The sequence below is a fragment of the Xyrauchen texanus genome, chromosome 4, assembly GCF_025860055.1.
Source record: "Xyrauchen texanus isolate HMW12.3.18 chromosome 4, RBS_HiC_50CHRs, whole genome shotgun sequence".
NCBI classification, from domain to species: domain Eukaryota; kingdom Metazoa; phylum Chordata; class Actinopteri; order Cypriniformes; family Catostomidae; genus Xyrauchen; species Xyrauchen texanus.
Genome location: NC_068279.1, coordinates 45,688,346 through 45,707,504, shown reverse-complemented (window position 1 = coordinate 45,707,504; position 19,159 = coordinate 45,688,346). Strand labels below are relative to the sequence as shown.

General features: G+C 34.7%; 2 protein-coding genes across 2 annotated transcripts in view; both read right to left on the bottom strand.

The window, feature by feature from the left end:
* Positions 1–6,246, bottom strand: part of LOC127640051 (E3 ubiquitin-protein ligase KCMF1) — a 34,929-nt gene extending 28,683 nt beyond the window's left edge. Inside the window, exon 1 of the mRNA XM_052122424.1 lies at positions 6,037–6,246. Coding sequence (XP_051978384.1) covers positions 6,037–6,052 — 16 coding nt within the window. The 5' untranslated portion in view covers positions 6,053–6,246. The remainder of the gene's footprint in view (positions 1–6,036) is intronic.
* A 3,434-nt stretch (positions 6,247–9,680) lies between these two features.
* LOC127636296 (calcium/calmodulin-dependent protein kinase type IV-like) overlaps positions 9,681–19,159 on the bottom strand; it is a 48,700-nt gene continuing 39,221 nt past the window's right edge. Inside the window, exons 7-12 of the mRNA XM_052116756.1 lie at positions 17,062–17,152; positions 15,626–15,700; positions 15,442–15,517; positions 13,724–13,850; positions 12,353–12,505; positions 9,681–10,828 (exon numbers count right to left, since the gene is read on the bottom strand). Coding sequence (XP_051972716.1) covers positions 10,667–10,828; positions 12,353–12,505; positions 13,724–13,850; positions 15,442–15,517; positions 15,626–15,700; positions 17,062–17,152 — 684 coding nt within the window. The 3' untranslated portion in view covers positions 9,681–10,666. The remainder of the gene's footprint in view (positions 10,829–12,352; positions 12,506–13,723; positions 13,851–15,441; positions 15,518–15,625; positions 15,701–17,061; positions 17,153–19,159) is intronic.

The following is a 19,159-nucleotide window of genomic DNA, read 5'->3' as shown; positions in this document are numbered from 1 at the left end:
TGTCCAATTTATTAAAAAAAGTATAAAAGATGTATTTATGCATTAAACAGCTATAAAGTGGCTTCTTTTGAAGTCAGCTTGTTTTGGACACAAGTCTGGCACAAGTCTTGAATGTCATATTTCAGAGATCATCTTCTTTGTTATTGCGTCTGCTCAAATAAATACCTATTTGTCCTACAACTGCTGTTGGTAGACTGAAATTATAATGAGTCACACAAACTCGCAAACTGGCTTATCTTACCTTCCAAAGTGCAACCACTGTGACAGTGGTGATACTATTTTAAAATGCAGTAAGGAGCTTCAGTCTAAATTGTCAATGACAATTTGAATATGTAAAATATTATTATTTACTGTATGTGGGCCAATAAGTTAAGCAATAAAGACACATACTTTACTGACATTAGTTTTTTATTTTTATGCCACATTTTTTCAGGCTTTGGAATTGTGTTAAATGTGTGAATACATCAACATGATACATGACACACAGGCATATTGACTGAAATGAACAATGGTTATGTTAATAGTTCACAAAGAACCTACATATATTTCTTCACTGTAAACCATAGATATACCTTTATGATAACCTTTAGTAACATTAACAAACATTATTATAGTATGTAATGCTTAAAAGAAACTGCAGTGCAGCCCATAACCTGCTGTTCTGAAGAAACCGGAAGCCGTTTTCTTAGCTTAGCCAAGTCAGTGATTTCATCAAATAATCGTCAATAATAATCATGATAACAATATCATGGTCAATAATCGACTATTATGATTTGTCATAATCGTGCAGCCCTAATGGTGGCCAGAACTTTGAAGCTCCAAAAGCACATAAAAGAAACATAAAGTAGCCCATAAGACTCCAGAGGGTTTATCAGTCTTCCGAAGCAATCCAATTGGTTTTGGGTGAGAACAGACCAAAATGTCACCGATCCCCCACCTGGTCGTCTAATGGGTAGACAGAGACCTGGAGAGGCCTTCAAACAACAGTGTCTCGTCAGTCGCACCCACTGTGAAATTTGGTGGAGGGCCTGTGATGATCTGGGGGTAGGGCTGGGATGATTCATCGATGTAATTGACGTAATCGATTACAGAAATACGTCAATTTGCATAATGTGCGTCGGAATGGAATAATTAAAATGGCAGCACCGGTTTAAGCATGATTCCCCGAAGAACAAACTGCAGCTTAAAAAAAAACTTGCCCATGGTGATCTAAAGCTTGGGAGTATTTTAGCCGGAGACCCAACGATGTGGTGCAGTGCAAGATATGCAAATTGGAAATGGTTTATTACAGCCGTACAACCGCCATGAACGAACACTTGAAGTGAAAGCATCCCGGAGCGCTCGTTAAGACGGCAGCACCGTATGTCCCATTTACTTTTTATCCCAACCCAAACATGATATAGTATTACAACACGCATTTCTGTTAGCAGTGGTCACTTAAAATATATTTTCTAAATGTATCCTCATCGCCCCATGTTAAAAGTAATTTCTGCACCACTGCCAAAGTAACTTTACAGCATGCATCATCTAATTTTGTTATTTGGCCGTCTTATATTTTCTGTTTACTTTAACGGCCATGCAGCCCTCTACATTGCGAGTAAATTTCACAATATGCGACCAAAAACGTCTGTTATTAGCCACTGGCAAGTAAAACTTTACATTTCCACTCGCCAGTGAGCGCGGAGGAAAAAGCACTTGTGTCTCATTCAGTTGAACTCCAAACATCTCAGGGAACCGCAGCACTGACGTCACAAGAGCAGCACTCTTGAGATCGTGTGAAGATGAACCACTTCTCAAGTGCTCTGATGAGCACGCCGTCTACAGAGCCTTGCGCAAAAGCGCTCCGGTTTCACTTTACGGCCATGTAATGTGAAATATCCGTCCGTGGTCATTGTGGGTTTATTCAACAGTGTTATAACATGTAGTGAGACAGAGGAGATGTCCTGCTCTATTTTTGATAGATGATCAAATGCAAGAAACAGAATCTCAAAGTCTTCCTTCATGAGAAATAAGGGCTTGTGAGTTAACCAGAGAGCCTTAAAATAATGTGTGAAAGTGAAGAATTTAAGGCAGAAATATTTTACTATTGCATAACATAATATAATATATAATATATAATATAATAGCTATACAGGTTAGCTGGGTTACAAAAGAAGCAAAACAAAACAAAACACTGAAGGTCCAATGGATCAAAAGTAAATCGGACAAATAAGAGAGATATATTTTATTTATTTAGACATATTTTGCACTTTCCTTTTACTCGAATTGAACAAGTTCTTTCTTAAAATCATAAAATGTATCTACATTTAGCAATCCAACATCAAAATAAATTCAAAACATCAAAACATTGTGCAACCTCGAGTTTAGCAGTCCAACATAAAATTTCTCCAAAATAAAATGAATGTTGGACTGTAAAATGGAGATTACCAGTTAAATCAGGGCTAATTTGCTGCAGAACAATGCCCTGCAGTACACACTTTGTTTCTTGTACATTTCTTTGTGTTTAAGAGAAGATCATTTATTAAAATATTAATGAGACGAGTTTTTTATATTTATTTTGGATTAATTCATTGTTATATTAAATCAAGAAATAATAATAAAAAATATTTAGAAAAATCTACAAATTAGTCGTTAGATTAATCGACTAATCGAAAAAATAATGGTTAGGTGCAGCCCTATCTGGGGGTGCTTCAGCAAGGCTGGAATCAGGCAGATTCGTCTTTGTGAAGGACGCATGAGTCAAGTCACGTACAAGGTTATCCTGGAAGAAAACTTGCTTTCTTCTGCGCTGACAGTGTTCCCCAACTCTGAGGATTGGTTTTTCCAACAGGACATTGCTCCATGCCACACAGACACCGGGTCAATCAAGGTGTGAATGGAGGACCACCGGATCAAGACCCGGTCTCCAGACCTGAACCCCATTGAAAACCTCTGGATTGAGGAAGATGAATTGCCACAAGCCACCAAACAAAGCCAAGCTGCTCGAATTTTTGTGCCAGGAGTGGCATAATGTCACCCAACATCAATGTGAAAGACTGGTAGAGACCATGCCAAGACACATGAAAGCTGTGATTTGAAAATCAGGGTTATTCCACCAAATACTGATTTTTGAACTCTTCCTAATTTAAAACATTAGTATTGGGTTTAAAAATGAATATGAAATTGTTTTCTTTGCATTATTCTAGGTCTGAAAACAGCATATTTTTGTTATTTTGACCAGTTGCGATTTTCTGCAAATAAATGCTCTAAATGACAATATTTTTATGATTCATTAGGGAGAAATGCTGTCAGAACTTTATAGAATAAAACAAAAATGTTCATTTTACTCAAACACATACTTCTAAATAGCAAATCCAGAGAAACTGATAATTTTGCAGTAGTCTCTTAATTTTTTCCAGAGCTGTATATTGTGGCCAAGTTATAAAGTGTCAAACGATGGTGCTATATCGTGTATATCGTGATATGTAAATAATCATTTATACATCCGTGGGCTTATCTATCAGTGGGCAAGACTTCAAGTGAGACTGAGTGAATTGACAAAACATGGACAGATTTTTTCCGGGATTGAACAATTTTTTCCGCCCGCCTAAGCAAATTTAATGACCTTCATCGCACGTTTGGCGATTTAAAAGTGCTAAATATTCTTCTCATCTGACATGTGAATGTTTCACGTGACTGTGGTGCATGCGTTCTCTGGAGCACCATAGTGTGGGCGAATTAAGCAGGCTTTTTGATATTTGTCCTCCTGAGACAGATTGTTAAAACCAACTACATCCATATAAGACTCCAGTGATTAAATCCATGTCTTCTGCAGAACTATGATAATTGTGGGTGAGAAACAGATCAATATTTAAACACTTTTTTTACTTTCAATCTCCATTTTCACATTCTTCTTCTTGTGTTTTTATTTCTGGACAGGGAGAATTTATAGTAAAACAAAATACTTAAATGTTGATCTGTTTCTCACCTACACCTATCATATAGCTTCTGAAGACATGGATTAAACCTCTGGAGCTGTATGATTACTTTTATGCTGCCTTTATGTGCTTTTTGGAACTTCAAACATTTGGTCACCATTCACTTGCACTGTATGGACCTACAGAGCTGAAATATTCTTCTAAAAATCTTAATTTGTTTTCAGCAGAAGAAAGAAAGTTTTGAACTACATAGTTTTATTGATGACTCAGGGTTTTAAAATCAACTTTAGCTTCGTTTAATGTTAACATTCGGCTAAATGGCACATATTTGCAGGTATAGCCTAAAAGGACAATCTTTTTCCTTACAGTATCGGAGGATGCTGATGTTAATATAAAAACCATTTTACCAAAATTACCATTTGTCTGTACGTGGTATCATACCATGACGGATCATTACATAATATGTACCACAGTCCTACGATGGTATTCCTTGAAGGGCAAGGGATAGTTCACCCAAAAATGAAAATTCTTTCATAATTTACTCACCCTCATGCCATCCCAGATGTGTATGACTTACTTTCTTCTGCTGAAAACAAATGAAGATATTTAGAATAATATTTCAGCTCTGTAGGTCCATACAACGCAAGAGAATGGGTGCCAAAATGTTGAAGCTCCAAAATCCACAAAAATTAAGCACAAAATTGTTAAATCCATGTCTTGAGAAGTGATATGATAAGTGTGGGTGAGAAACAGATAAAAATCCAAGTCATTTTTTTAATCATAAATTCTCCTTCCCACCCAGTAGGGGGCGATATGCACGAAGATTGTGAATCCCCAAAAACAGGAGGAGAAAGTGAAAGTGATGGAAAAAAAGACAAAAAAACCCAAAAAACAGATCTTTTCTCACACACACACCAATCATATCAAATCAGCAGATATGAATTTCGGCTGGAGTACTTTTTGTTGCCCTTATGTGGATTTTGGAGCTTCAAAGTTTTGGGACCCATTCACTTGCATTATAAGGACCTACAGAGCTGAAATATTCTTCCAGAAATCCTTGTGTTCTGCAGAAGAAAGAAATTCACACACATCTGGGATGGCATGATGAAAGGATTTTCATTTTTGGGTAAACCATCCCTTTAAAGTAACATGTACTAACCATGGCAGATAAAAAACACATGGTATTACCATCTGATAACATCACTGTCTGCCACATTACATAGGGGAAAAGTGAAAGGGAACCCCACACAAGACATGCCTTGCTGTTTGCCCATAGACTGGACAAACAAGACAAATCTACCCCTTACAAAAATACTGTGGTGTATCAGATGGCAATGCCATTGTACTTAACGTTATATACTGAAGCACTGAATGTTTACCTTCACACTTCCATAAAACATTAGTATCAGCATTGTATTTATGTTAGTTTCCTTTGCTATGAGAATAGATTATGATAAGAGACCTCAATCTGAAATGCCAGTGGCAATGTTACTATGTTTATAAGTTATTATTATTAGTTCATTAACCCCAAATATTGAGCAATCACGGCTATCGCTTCACAGACACAGGCTAATGCTAAATCGAGACGTGCAAGTCATTCACTTGTGCCGGCCTGATACATGACATGACACAAGACGGCTCAACACACACTCGCACATATACAAATACTAACATGCGCTCTGGAGCGGACACAGTGTCTCTATAACCGGTAACCGGATTGAGTTCCGGCCTATAACCGTCATTCTAGCAGGGCAGGGTTACTCTAACCAGAAAGACTGTGAAATAAGTGATTAAAGCAGGCCCAACCGAAGCCCTGACCTTTCCACGGTCTACCTGCGGGAACACAGTCGCACTCAGTCCCGCAGCAGGCCGGCGATCCGCGCGTCCTCCGCATGGCCTAGCATGCAGGCCCGGCTCAAAACCACACCGAGCGGCTCCGAGAAAACGCCCTGTGCGCTCTCCATACCTTATAAGTTCATAAACGCTGCTACATTCATGGCGGCCGCCATGAGGAGTCTACCCCGAAGCCACTGAATTGAAAACATGGCAACCCGCGGGTCAGCACTGGCCTAACGTTCAAGCCCAACGACGCGGCGCTCGGCTGTTTTTTCGCACGTACCTTCATGTCGGGACATCCTATAGACAATGACACAGCCCCCTCCTCGGGCTCCCTGACGCCTGTGAGTGGGAAAGATGCCGCTAAAAACGAAATAGAAGTGGGACGCGGTCTTTCTTTCCCTGTTTTCTGTCTTGAAGATGGATCCGGGGCACACTTCTCTCCGCTTCCCCCTCCCCGTCTGTCATCAACCGCCTGTGTATGTGACGGTGCGAGTGCGGTCACGGTCTGCCGCCAGGAGGCGAGCCGGCTCATCTGATTCTTCTTCTGTGGTGTTTGAAGGGCGGTAACAAAGTCAGTTTTAATGCAAGTCAGTCCACTCATCTTTGGAACGCTCCGCGGCAGCTTTTTATATGGATACATCCGGCATTACATGAATAGTTCACCCAAAAATGAAAATTATCTAATAATTTACTCGCCCTCATGCCATCCCAGATGTGTATGAATTTCTGTCTCCTGCTGAACTTAATTGAAGATTTCTAGAAGACTATTTCAGCTCTGTAGGTTCATGAAATGCAAGTTAATGGTGGCCAGACCTTTGTAGCTCCAAAAAGCACATAAAGGAAACCCAGAAGTAGGCCTACTCCATAAGACTCCAGAGGTTAAATACATATCTTCAGAAGCAACATAAGAGGTGTTGGTGAGAAACAGATCAACATATAAGTCCTTTTTACCCTAAATCTCAATTATAACTTTCACTTTCAGGTGTAAAATTGAAAGTAACGATTTAGTTTAAAAAGATAATTTAAACTGTTATCTGTTTCTCACCCACATTTACTATATTGCTTCTGAACACATGGATTTAACCACAGGAGTTGTTTGAATACTTCTGTTTCCTTTATGTGATTTTTGATCACTACCATGGAGTGGTCTAAGCACATAACTGTTAATCAGAAGGATGCTGGTTCGAGCCACACAGCCACCACCATTGTGTCCTTGAGCAAGGCACTTAACTCCAGGTTGCTCCGGGGGGATTGTCCCTGTAATAAGGGCTCTGTAATTCGCGTTGGATAAAAGCATCTGCCAAATGCATAAATGTAAATGTAAATGTACATTTTTGGAGCTTCAAATGTCTGATCACCATTCACTTGCATTATATGGACCTACAGAGCTGAAATATTCTTCTAAAAATCTTCATTTTAAGTTCAGCAGAAAGAAAGTCATACACATCTGGATATCATGAGGGTGAGTAAATGAGAGAATTTTCATTTTTGGCTGATCTATCCATTTAACGTAGGCTACAACTCCTATCTACTTGAATGGACAAATACTGAAATCTCCACATATTTAAAATCAGCAGTTAAATCTGACAGCAATTATATTGTAAATTGTGCTTCAGATCACACAAAAACAAAAATGAAATTTATTGGCTGGTCCAGCTAATGCACATGCTCGTTCTTGAGTTGACTGACATGCTGACTTCAAGTGCACCTGGGGAGCTCGGACAGTCCTTCCAAATCGGAAACTCGTGTTTCATCTGGAATTCCGAGTTTCACACTCATTAATACAACTTTGATAAGTCATCTATGTGCTCAGAACGATATTGCCTACTTTTCAATATGATAACTTTCTGATTGTCGAACTGAGTCATACATATATTAGTCACACTTAAATATGTATGAACGTCATTTAATTAGACAGCAAAAAAACAGATGGTGTTTATTTTAAAGAAAGATAATAAAACAATAGACATATTGTCCAAAAATATGACTTTCTGATTGTCGAACTTAGCAGAACATATAGGTCACACCAGTGCCCGAACTGAATCAAGTCTTAGGGGGGTCCCCACCATAATCTGATGTTTCCAGACCCACTGGATAGTATCCCTGTCAGATTCACAGGAATAATTAATTCACAATGTCTCAAAAAGCAGTGCTAAAGGAGCAGTCAGTAACTTCAAATGACCCATTTGAGGGCCTTTTTTATTACTTAAACAGTAGCAAAATTATAGCAAAATACTTTTAGGCTGTAGTTATACTATAGAGAGGAGATTAGGTATGAACCCAGGTGTGGGAGCTTCATTCAAAGAGTGCAGGACAGCTGGGCAAACAGGATACAGTCTTTAGAATAGTTCATAAGTTTAACATAGGCAAGTCCACAGGAGATTCTCAAAAGTCATCTCAGCATTCATCCATAACAACCATCAAGGTCATTTCAGGAACCAGTGGGAGAAGACATAAACTCATGACAGGTAAGTAAAAAATTACACATTCACCCACACTAGATTATTTTTCATTCTTTTATTTACGCAAGTAATATGCAGTGCTATAGTATTGTCATTAAGAATGAGTCCTTAAACATGAAAACAGGCAGATAAACAAAGTTGACACACTTGTGTCATGTACAAAGTGACCGTCAAATGGCCTCCAATATCATACTGTTAAATAGACAGCAACTCTTATCAGTAAAATACAGTGCATTTTAAAAAGATAACTGCAGGAGTTAAGATAAACATTCCTACATGCAAAACATTAACCCCTGTATAATACAGGCTGTATTCCCATATTACATTCCTTAAGTGTGATTATCAAATGATCAAACAACATTACTTCATCCCATAAATCAAGCATGCCATAAAAAACAATGAATAGGGTCGAAAAATACCTTCTTGCATGTGTTTTAAATCACAGACTTCTTGGTAAAGAATTTGAAGATGAGTTCTATTGCCAGTTAATAAGCCGTTTAGATTAACTGATAGCTGTTTAATAATTGAAGGGGAAACCCAAATGAGACATTTTGAGACAAAATCCATTTTGGCACGAGGGAAGTTATTTCTTTCCAAGTTGTTTTTTTTCTTTTTTAGATTATAGGCTAGTTATCCTATACTGAACACTGATTTAGACAAAAGTAAAGTGTAATTCACCATATCTCTATTTAAACAAAGCACAATATGTGTTACATCCCCAGTGTGGTTTTCTAAGTTAAAACAAATTGTCTAATACACAATAATAATAATAATAATAATAATAACAATATTGACACATTCCAATTTCATAACAAAATTCCATCAAATTGAATCTATAACAAAATAAAAGTAAATAAAACTGAAACATTTTAAGTTTTATATAATTTTGCTAGAAAATTACACAATTCAATTTAATGGAATTTTGTTATGAAATTGAAATGCGTACTCTTAAAATAGGCTAAAATATTTTTTTTGAGTGTACTCTGCCTAAAATATGAAATCATTTAAACTCTAAAAGCATGGTATATTATAAGGCATTCTCATATGGAGGACCAAATCATTAAATAATTATTTAAATATGAAAATAAATCATAAAATACATAACGAAATCATTACAAAAATATAAAATTATTAAATATAAATCATCAAATGTCTCTTGTATTTTGTCTTAGCATTAATTTGAGTCCATTGGCATTTTAGCATAATGTACATAATGAATATATATATATTATATATATATTTTTTATATATTACATATTTATTTGTTACCCAGGGTTATATTTATTTTATATATTTATTTAGTCATTTATATATATATATATATAAATAAATGACTAAATACATAATGAATATCTATCTATATATACACTGTATATATATATATATATATATATATATATATATATATATATATATATATATATATATATATATATATATATATATATATTCATTGTGTATTTAGTCATTTATATACATATTTATTTTTTATTAATTTGGCCCTCTATATTCTCAGCTGAAGCTTATGTTCAATTAAATGTCCACATGGAAATTCTTACATCTGTTTGTTTATCTTTAAATATTGCATAAAACCTGAACAAATCAAATATTTTCAACAAAAAGCATCACAAACGTAGTTTATACAATTAAAGAACTGAAGTCCATTGAGTACTTCATCACCTTTATGATAAGATGTTGATATTATCAAGAGCATGATGAAATAAATCTGTACGAACAAACATTGGGGTCCAAGAATCTGAGACCAGTCTAGTGAAAATGTTTGCACTTTGCATTTTCTAATTGAATATAAAGTCTTTCATATAAAATAATTATTATAAATGACTTTTCAGAATTTCTTAGTATTTGAAATGCCCCTCAAAACCTGACAATCCATGTATTCCAGCATGATTTGAGAATATTCCAAAGAGCATCCTGTGTGTTTTAATGGAAGCAAGGAATTCTGACCTGTTGTACAGAGCAGTTAACATGCTCAATATCACTGAGATGCTTACATTTGATTAGTAACCTAGAAATATTGAAACCGAATATATTTTTTAGCATTTTATGTCATAACTTTTTTACATTTTCAAAATCCCACAACTTTGTTTATTACCCGGTTTAGACATGAAAAAAATCCCAGATTTCCAGTGTGGTCTCTGACCTTTGAACCCCATCTTAGATGTAATGATCGCATAATCTAATGACATTCCGTTCTTGTCATTGCCACCCACAATAAAATCCAAAGTTAAGTACTTATCAAATGTTGGCATGGTACGGCATCTGGCTGAGTCACAATGTGGAACTTTTCTATAGACAAACAGTCTGCATGCAGAAGTACCAGACAAAGTCCACCAGTTCGGTCCTTTATGAGGCCCACTGCGAAAAGCAATGAGTTCCTTTCATGAAGGGAAGTAGTTCTGTTTCTAATTCCAGTTCCGGTGTGGAAGTCTAAGAGCCTTCATTCTGAATTTGAGGCTGTTCAGTGTCTGGCTGACCTTCTGCTGTCTTCTGCTGGATGGAGTGGCTGCAGTCGGTCTTGCTGTTGTCTGTGCTGCTGTGGCTTCCTGCGCTGCCCAGTCGAGTTGAGGCCACCACCGCTTTGACCGCTGCCTGTATAAAGAAAAACATGGTGTATTGTAACATGTTTTTTGAATAGGAAAGTGACATTTATATTTATATAAAGAAAATATATTGTATTTCTTCATTGATTTCTTTGCTTGCCACAAATGGAATTAAATAAAAAAATAATGATTGTTTCCAAACACACAAAAATTCATCTAACCAAGTGAACATAATTAACTGAGTTGGGACAACATAAATATTGTTTTTTTTTGGTTCACTGACATTGGGCAGGGTATTTCTAATACCCAGCATGCTTTGCATCGCATAAATGGAGAGAATAGCAGTGCTTAATGGTTTGATTTGTTGAGTTTTAGGAGAATTTTTGTTATATCCGAGTTATGTTTTTGGGGGGGAGGGGGTTGGTTACCATCATGGTGAAGAGTAAAGGCCTCGATATACTTCCTATGAACTCGAAAAACAAAAGAAGCTGATTTTGCGTTTGTTTCGGTGATTCGTAAAAGCTCACTGGGGTGAACTTTTAGGAAAACTTCTGACTGGCTGCTAGACACCTTCAGACTGCCATTGGTCCACGTCATTTGTAGGTGTGACATGAAGCTCCACCTACCTTGAGGCTGACAGTTCATTCAGTTTATGTTGTTCAGTCAGTCACAATCAGTCAACAGGAACACACCGGTGTGTAGATTTATTAGTAAGCTGGTGCAAATTTACCTACATCTGTACGATCGTTTGCTTAGAGACATTTTCCAAGACCATCTCTACTAAAGGAATCAAATCTTCTCAAGTGCTCATTCACTCATGTGCCTTCTGCATCAAAAGCCATTGAAACATCTGCCCAAAGTAACATATGCCTATCATCATTCTTTTGTCTTTATTCTGCACATTAACACTTTTACATACTCATATTTTCAGTAGTATGAGTGTCATAATAAATTACAATAACAGAGTGTACCAGCACATATTATGGCCGCATATAGCATGATAGCACGTTAGCGCTATTAATTAATAATGTAAACAAGACAAATAAAAAATGTTCTACTGCATATATATTACTCTAAATCATCATCGAGTGGTTAAAACAGCTTCTTTTACTGACCATGTGAATTATATTCATAGAATGAGGCATAAAGTCATTGATAACACAGTTTTAAGGTTTTACATGTAGCGTCCTCATATTTAAATGCACTTCTAAATGCCTCCCACATCGGTGTGGCGGGTTTCTGAATGTTCTGAAACAGCATACCTTTGCTCGGCCATTTAGAACTTATTTTTACCCCTGAACAAAGAAAGAATAAGTACATCTCTAGAAAAATTTTGAGCTCATTTAAAGGTACTGTAAGCAATTTTGTCTGTTCTAGAATTTCCACAAGATGATCCACTGGATTAGCCACACCCCCTCTTTCCAAAACCCCACCCTTGTGGAACCACTGATTGAATCAAGTTCAGCCAAAGAGTTCTTTTTTGAGTGCATGAGAATGTATTTAAAAAAAGAAAGTAATTACATTCTTCCCCTTTAAACCGTCATTATAAAATGCCATTGAAATGCCTCCAAACCTTGAGCTTTCTTCGAGCATTGAACTCCTGGAGTTTCTTCTGAGCTGTGTCCATATGGGTGAAGTTAACAGCCTTTCCAGTGACCCAGGGGTGCTGCAGTGCCTGCTGTGTCGTCAGCCGTTTCTTTGGATCCTGGACAATCAGTTTCTTCACCTGGAGGGCAGAGAAAGAGGAGAAACATGTATCTATCTACATTTATAACAACCATCTGTGTTACATATTCATGCCATTTTAAATGGCATTTGATCTCTCCCTGGAGCAACCTGAGGTTAAACCTGGGGTTGACATCGAAGAGGTAAAGGAATTTAATTGGATTTGATAAACAATACAACAGAAGCACCAATGCTCAATAAATAATTGCATGTATTAATAATCATCACATTAAACACCTCTTTTGCAAAATAAAAGTTAATTAGGCCTAATTGCTTCATTTATCTGTAGCAACTTGGTTCATTACAGTAGAATTAATTGGATGTGTAGTCAAATATGCATATTATTCTAATTATTACTGTTGTTATTATTATTTCATTTTTTATTATTATTATTTTGCAGCAGCAGCTTCTAACGTGGCTCATCCAATCAGAATTTAGAAAACATAATATTAACAAGGCTACCAAAAACCAAAAAAAAACAAACCAAAAAAAAAAACACAGCAAAACACCTTGTGTGCGTGCATGTGTGTGTGTGTGTGTGTGTTTATAAACTCAATTTTTTATATTTATACATTTAAATTACATCCAATTAAATTGAGTAATTTTAAATCAAATAAAATACCAAAAACCTATATATTTTAAGTTTGATTAATTAAATAAAAATAAAAAAAGTAATTCAATTCCATAGATTTTTTTAAGAAATTTGAATGTGAAAATCTTAAAAATAGGTGAAATCTTTTTTCCTTCTTCTATTTAATTTTTTTGAGTGTGCAATGCAATATACACCATACCAATCAAAAGTTTGGACACGCTTGACTGAATTTATGACTCTCATGATCTTAAAAATCTTTTAATTCAAAAGTTTAGACTTAAATGTTTAAAATTAGTTTTGTAGACAATTTAAGCCTTTTTTATTTAAAAAAATATATATATATTATTTAATATTATTATTATTATTTTTAATGGATGAGTGAAGGACGGTGAAAGAAAAGCAATCATGTGTCCATAATACATGAAAACTCCTTCAAAACTGTTTAAAAGGCATCACTACATAATTGCCATGTGTCCATTTATGTTCTTTCACATTTTTGATGACTTTTGATAAAAATAGTAATTATATGTGTGAGTAATATCAATAAGTATGAGTAGGTGTGTCCAAACCTTTGACTGGTCATGTATTTATGAGAAACAATGTCATTGCGTGTGTGAGTGAACCCACCAGGTCCTTGGCGTTGAGAGAAACATTATCCCACCAGGGGGAGACAAATTCATATTCACAGTTCAAGATGCGTTTAAACATGTACTGGTCTCCTCTGTCATCAAAAAAGGGCTCAAAACCACACAACCTGTACAGAGAAAGGAAACAAACAAAGTCAAAATACAGGTTTTAAAGGCTAAAAAATATTTAAGTTTTTTTTTTATAGCTTAAAATCTAAATATCTTCCTAAGTGTAAACATTATCATTGTGTTGTTTATAAATGAACTTGTTCTCTTTGCATTAAGTGTAAACATTATCATTGTGTTGTTTATAAATGAACTTGTTCTCTTTGCATTAAGTGTAAACATTATCATTGTGTTGTTTATAAATGAACTTGTTCTCTTTGCATTAAGTGTAAACATTATCATTGTGTTGTTTAAAAATGAACTTGTTCTCTTTGCATTAGGTGTAAACATTATCATTGTGTTGTTTAAAAATGAACTTGTTCTCTTTGCATTAAGTGTAAACATTATCATTGTGTTGTTTATAAATGAACTTGTTCTCTTTGCATTAAGTGTAAACATTATCATTGTGTTGTTTAAAAATGAACTTGTTCTCTTTGCATTAAGTGTAAACATTATCATTGTGTTGTTTAAAAATGAACTTGTTCTCTTTGCATTAGGTGTAAACATTATCATTGTGTTGTTTAAAAATGAACTTGTTCTCTTTGCATTAGGTGTAAACATTATCATTGTGTTGTTTAAAAATGAACTTTATGGTCTGCAAAAAACACAGCATATGTTTTGTTATTTTGACCAGTTGTTGTTTTCTGCAAATAAATGCTCTAAATGACAATATTTGTATTTGGAATTTGGGAGAAATGTTGTCAGTACTTTATAGAATAAAACTAAAAATTTAACTCAAAAACATACCTAAATCCAGAGAAACTGATAATTTTGCAGAGGTCTCAGAATTTTTTTCCAGAACTGTATATATATATATATATATATATATATATATATATATATATATATATATATATATACACACATAGACATAGACATATGAGTATACTGTATATAAATATATAGCCACAAGATGTAAATAAGATGCATGTTAACATATTTTTTTTTTATGTGATAAAATAACTTACTAACCCCTTTTCTGTAAAAAGTTATTTCCATTCATACAACTTTGTTGCCATGATGACGTTACCCAGGGTTAGGGTTAGATTAGGGTTAGGTTAGGGGTTAGGGTTAACCCTTAAAACCCTACAAAGACTGTAAAACAGCAAACTTTACAATGTAAGTGCTTTTATAAAATCAACAGCTTCACGTTTCTGCTTTAAACCCTCCAAAAATTGGCCCCCATTCACTTCTATTGTAAGTGCCTTACTGTAACCTTGATTTAAGTTTTTTTTTTAAACAAACGGAGGGACGAGTTTAGATACATTTTTGTGATAATCATCATTATGCCACAAAAGCTGCCGATTGAGCTTGATTTGTATTGAACCTGGAATATTCCTTTAAAAGGGTTTTTGTTCTATTCTTTGTATGACTTCTGTATCTGTATCTACATTCACAAATTCCAGGAATTACACCCAAAAGCTGAAAACGTGCCTCACGAGTTTCACAAGTGCAACTGCTCTGAGACAAAACCAAACTCTTTTTGGTTTGAATGACTAAGCACGTCATTTTGGATGAATAACTTAAGATGGCAAAGTATGTTGTGCCACTCACAAAATGTACGTGATAACTCCCACAGACCACATGTCAACCTCAGGGCCATAGGCACATCCCCGCAAAATCTCAGGAGCTGAGGGAGAGAGAGATATAACATCAGAAGAAAAGGGGGAGGATTAGATTAGGTGAACAAAAGCCACAGATGGTGTACTGTTAATGAACTCATCTTTAATGAACTCACCACAATAGCCTGGAGTCCCGCACACGGTCTTCATAGTAACCTGATCATCCACAATTTTTGACAAACCAAAATCAGCTGAAAAAGATGGAAAAAGTGAGAGAGGTTCTTGCCCAAGGAAAACTTGCCACCATGATGCTAGGGCGCTCTTATATGGTTGCTAAGGTGTTCTGACTGTTCTTTAGAGTGTTGCTTCGCAGTTGCTAGGGTGTTGTGGGTGGTTGCTAAGTGGTTGACTGGGCCACACCCAAATCTCTATGATATTCTGATCCCTATTGACTCAGCCCCTTCTCCAAAGATAATCTATGGGCATCAATCAAAAGAAAGAAGAAATCATATTGTGTTTAAAGAGAATGAATCCTATTTTTTACATTAGGACCGTTTCAGGACCTTTCCAATTCTTATTATTGAAAAAAAAATCAAATTGATCTAAATTGAATTAATTTATACTTATGTAAGTTTAAAAATTATTATAATTTGATTTATGTAATATTTTAAATATAATAATATAAAAACATAATATAAATAAATAATAGTAAATAAATAATATTTTATGAATACAAACAATTATATTATTAATATATAATAAAAAAATATTTTAATGTACTGTTTAAATTATAATAATATTGTTATTTAATATATTCTTATAATTATACATTATTCTTATAAATATTAGAATATTATCATTTATAAGTTATTATTATTAATATTATTATAAATTATCATTATTACTATATTTTTATATAGTAAATATATTTATACTACAATATATTATTAATATATTAATATATTATTAATTAAAATAATAATACAAATATATTTTTAATATGATTATTATATTTTTAAATGTAATACAGTAAAAAATAAGGTTAATGTAATGAAAATAATCTCACAAAATCAAAAAAAAAAAAAAAAGGAGAAAACTTAATGGTCATAAAATATTCTTTTTCTTAACGCAAAATAGAATTTATTATTTTTTCCCCCTTTGGGTACGTTTTCATACACTGATTTTTTTTATTTATTTATTTTATTAATTAAATGTTGTTAAAACTTACACAACTCAATTTGATGGAATTTTGTTATAAAATTGAAATGCTTGAATCTGAAAAATGGGTTAAAATATCTTTCACCCATTATTACATACTTCATCTGCCAGGTGAAAATCAGATTTCCAATCGCTTAGAAAAGTAATATCACACCTCTCCTTAACAAGATGAACTAAATGAGGTAGTTTCAAATCCCTAATCATAATTATGAGCAAGCACCATTAAAAAAACTGCACAAATCTGTGGCAAATATTTAAACGATATGTTGCAAATTGAATGTTCCTCTATAGTCTGATTTCAACAGGATTAAGCCGCTTGCTTGTAAGTAATTCCTCAACAATGGATGTCTAGGCAAAATGCAGATCCTCCCATCAGACGAACAGAGAGCATTACCTATTTTGAGTGGAGCATCTGGCGCTGTGGTGGCGTACAGGAGGTTCTCGGGTTTCAGGTCTCTGTGCACTATGCCGTTCTCATGCAGGTACTGCAAACAGAGATGTAGACACAGACGGGGTTGCCACATGTTAATCTCTGTAACACTTTGTGTACACACAGACATGTGTGACTGCACTAATTAACATGCGTTGTCTTCATCGTGATGTGTGTGATATTATGTTTATCTTCTATATTAATTTGGGAAGCTCCTCTGTGGTTGGTAAACAGTATATATATATATCTATACTACATAGATGAATTTAAGAGGCAACTTTGAATAAGACAGCAATACTCATTTTCTGATAATCTTGAATTAGGTTTATTTATTTATGCAAACTGCATTTTTTCAAATTTTAGGATCCCACCACATTTAGTGATGTTTTATGCTTTTAAACTATTAAATAAACATATATATTTTCTGGAAACAATTCTTACTATCCAACACAATTTTGCATTGTATCGATATTGATCTTGATTAATGGATGCTTAGATATTTTTTATTTATTATCCTCTCTTCTCCCTATTTGGAATGCCCAAAACCCACTACTTAGCAGGTCCTTGTGGTGGCACGGTTACTCACTTCAATCCGGGTGGCTGTCTGGGTGGAAGTCTCCGCTTCTGAGACCGTCAATCTGCGCATTTTATCACGTGGCTCATTGTGCATGACATCCCGGAGACTCACAGCATGTGGAGACTCATGCTATTCTCCGCAATCCACACACAACTTACCACGTGCCCCATTGAGAGCTAGAACCACTAATCACGACCACGAGGAGGTTACCCCACGTGTAACATTTAAAACAGTTAAATGAAAAAAGTACATCATTATTGATGATATCAGATGTATTTATGCATTTTATAAAAATCAGATGGCAGCTGGTACAAGTTTCTCCTCTTGTTGTCCAAGGTAGGGGGTCATCTAAACTTTGAACATGTTAAACTTCTTAAAATCAAATTACCTTTTAAAATTTAAAAGCAAAATTTGTTCTTAAGGGAAGCATCTTCCCCTACCTTTTACATAACTACCTTTTCCTCAAATTGATAATATAATTTATAATTAAAATATTTGCATTACATTATAAAAGAGTTTAAAATACATGCATTTCCACACAGTATATTTGCTAGAAAACACAGACTACATATTCTAACCTGACATTCAGGGAGTCTCTGATTTATTTTAAAAAATATAATAAAATCACACCGAGAGTAAACATTTTGATGTCAAATTGAATATATGCACTACTACAACATTAAAAATAACTAGGGATGCCATGATTATACAGTTTCACTATTAACCACGATTAAAAATGTCACGGTTAATTTAACCGCAAGAAATTAGAATCCACGGTTAAAAAATAAATGCTTTATATAGACGTGGCAATAATATATATATATATATATATATATATATATATATATATATATATATATATGTATAAATCTATAATATAAAAGTGTTTTTAGTACGATTTTGTAATCCTAAATGTGAAAAACTCTTGTGCATGTGTGGGTACTGGAGCTGTTACTATGGTTACGGATGGTGTCCATGTGGTGCTTTGCCAGGTGTCACAGACTGAACATGAAATTTTAAATCACATGAAACTGGGGCTACTACACACAAATATATTACTGAACATGTGGAGTTGCGTTCACAATGTGTAAGAACAAACTGCTCCGTGGAAATAAAGCAAACTAAACTCACTGCATATCATGAGATGATCAGAGATCATTTGCAGCATTCTCATAGACTACATTATTCTTTCAAATAGTTTTCAGTCGAAAGAAAGAGAGAAAAATGAGTGATAACTCTTTACATGCGCTTGTACCACGAGACAGTCTCGTGCTGCACGCCTCTGAACAAACAGTGAATCAGACACAAGCACTGACGCCTTTTCTTTTGTCTGTTCTTACAAATATAATAAAGTAATGTGTCACTCTGTCTTACAGGTCACCCAGGGTTGGGAGGGTTACTTTTGAAATGTAATCCACTACAGATTACAGAATACTTGCTTTAAAATTTAATTTCTGTTAGATTACTCAAGGTCAGTAATGTATT